The sequence below is a fragment of the Hevea brasiliensis genome, chromosome 11 (assembly GCF_030052815.1).
Source record: "Hevea brasiliensis isolate MT/VB/25A 57/8 chromosome 11, ASM3005281v1, whole genome shotgun sequence".
Lineage (NCBI taxonomy): Eukaryota > Viridiplantae > Streptophyta > Magnoliopsida > Malpighiales > Euphorbiaceae > Hevea > Hevea brasiliensis.
Window position 1 is genome coordinate 7394183 of NC_079503.1, and position 2526 is coordinate 7396708.

The 2526-nt window shown below is 39.4% G+C and overlaps 1 protein-coding gene across 1 annotated transcript; it reads left to right on the top strand.

The window, feature by feature from the left end:
• The first annotated feature begins 277 nt into the window (after positions 1–277).
• LOC131170554 (E3 ubiquitin ligase PQT3-like) lies at positions 278–2160 on the top strand. The gene has a single exon (XM_058129791.1). The coding sequence runs from the start codon at positions 323–325 to the stop codon at positions 2039–2041; it is 1719 nt and encodes a 572-aa protein (XP_057985774.1). The 5' UTR covers positions 278–322; the 3' UTR covers positions 2042–2160.
• Positions 2161–2526: the final 366 nt, after the last annotated feature.

Consider the following 2526-nt stretch of genomic DNA (forward strand, 5'->3'; position numbering starts at 1 on the left):
GTCTATGGCTATGCTTGCACCTCAAGCAGTTGCGCGTCTATGGCTATGCCTGCAGATTGGCGTACAAAAATTTCTGTTTCACTGGGCACTTTACAATTCGATCGCATGTTGATTATACTTTTTGATCCTCTTGTATACGAGTGAAATATCAATTTCTCTCTCTGATATTAAAGTTTGTATTCTTCCGTTACTATTCAATTCGATGCCGATATATTTTAAATTTTTCAGTGCCAAAGAGTATGATTCCATCTCTGTGGATGGCTCCATTATTTCTGTTGATGCTTTGAAAAGGAAAATTTTTGAATATAAGTATAAATCTAATATGAAGTCTCATTCTAATGGTCTATGTTTTGGTACTGATTTGGACCTTGTGGTCATTAATGCCCAGACCAATGATTGTTATGTTGATGATATGTTGATTCCTAACAATACTCGTGTCTTGATTCGCCGTATTCCTGGAACGAGGCGTGGCAAGCCCGTAGACACTGCAACTATTGTTGTTATTGAAAAGCAACAGCCACTTAGTTCCTCTTATCGCACTGGTTCATCCAATACTGAAACTGTTGTTACTGCTGCATCCAGAAGCAACCCCGTAAATACTGGTGTTAGTTCTGTGTCTGCAAGTACTATTACTAGTTTGTCCTCAACAAAATGCAGTGGAGACGCAAGTTTTGGATATGATGATGGGTTTGGGGACGATGTGTTTGTGATTCCCAGAATGAAGCCAGCTCAGTCTAGCATGACAAGTGTAGATGTGGAATCTGATGAGGACAGCAAGATTAAGGCTTTAGTCAATACTACAGCCTTGGACTGGCAGCTTGAAGGTTCTATTGGTGTGGGTTCTAGGACCCAAGGCGTGAATCGTAGGGGTTGCGGAAGAATGGATGGCCATAGTTTTGGCGGATTGCGGAAGAAAACACCTCCAGAAGGTTATATATGTCACAGGTGTAAGGTGCCGGGACATTTTATTCAGTATTGCCCAACAAATGGAGATCCAAATTATGATTTCAAAAGAGTAAGGCCTCCTACTGGTATTCCCAAGTCGATGCTGGTGACAAACGCAGATGGCTCTTATGTTTTGTCAAGTGGTGAAACTGCTGTTTTGCAGCCTAATGATGATGCTTTTAGGAAGGAAATTTTTGGCTGCTTCCCTTCAAAGAGATCCTGGTCTGTTAGTGATCTTCCACCAGAACTCCTCTGCCCCTTGTGCAAGCAAATAATGAAAGATGCTGTATTGACTAGCAAATGCTGTTTCAAGAGCTTTTGTGATAAATGTATTAGAGACCATCTAATCATCCCTAAGTTGAAATGTGTATGTGGTGCAGCAAACGTCCTTGCTGATTCTCTGATTCCAAACATGACACTTAGATATACAATTAATTGCTTTGTGGAGTCTAGTTGTGGTAATAGCAGTAGCGGTGAAAATCCCAAAATCAACTCTTTTCGAGTTATGGATGTGGAATCGGCTCACTGTTTCCAACCTCAGATTTCGACAACAAAACTACCTGCAGGATCATTTCAGGAAGCGAAGAAGACAACACTTGATAATATAGAAGACAAAGCAAACAAAAGGAAGCTTCTTGATGATCCTTACCAGATTGCTAAAAAACCTAGAACGACAAGAGCAGCTGATATATCTGAAGCCACTATTGGGTCAACGAGAATGAAGGATACAGCATCACAAGGAAGTGTTCTGGTGGTTGAGGAAGAAGTGCAGGAAGAGGTGGTTTCTAGCGAGGGAGGAAAGAATAGGAATGTGGCTGAGGATGAAGTTCAGCAAAATTTGGTTTTTAGCAAGGGAGGAAAGAAAAAGAGAGGATTAAAAAATTCTCAAGATGACTCTCACAGCCTTTTGATGCCTGTTGGCTCTTATGCATATAATCCATATTGGGCTGGTGTGCAGGTGGGGGTGGAAGGATACGTAGCACCTTATTATGCTGCTCGTGCAATGAATTATGGGCTGAGCCTCTTTGGGACTACATTCAATGGCATGATGAATCAAGCCTCTTTCAGTATGCAGCAAATGTGTGGCAGGCAATGAAGCTGCTGGTGCAAAGCTCGACAATGATTTTAACTGCAATCGTTCCTCTTTTCTATTTTCTTTCAGGGCTATATGTATAAATAATCAAATCCAACATTGATACAGTGATGTATTTTGGTCTGACCTTGACTTTTACTTGTTGTTGCTAGTTTGGTATTTTAATAAAATTTCAATTTTTTCTTAGTATATGTGAAAACACGAAAATCACTAATCCAAACTACCAACTTACCTCTAGCCACAAACATTCCAAATTCCCATCAGCAAAGCACAAAGAATGAAACAAGCACTCTCAATAATTACAGAATAGCTAAGAATTAACTGATCAACCCAAGCAACAAATAGGTCTTTTTAAGGGTTGTAATGGGGTCCAATAGGGTAAAATTATGGTTAACAAAGAAAGGGAATAAGGTAAACAAAATATGAGAATAATATTAATCATGAAACTCAAAGTGCATCCATTTTTTTTTTAATTTTTTTTAATTTTT

What these genes read in the sequence shown, in the direction of transcription:
- LOC131170554 (XM_058129791.1), top strand. Translation starts at nt 323, where the DNA reads ATGAAGTCTCATTCTAATGGTCTATGTTTTGGTACTGATTTGGACCTT.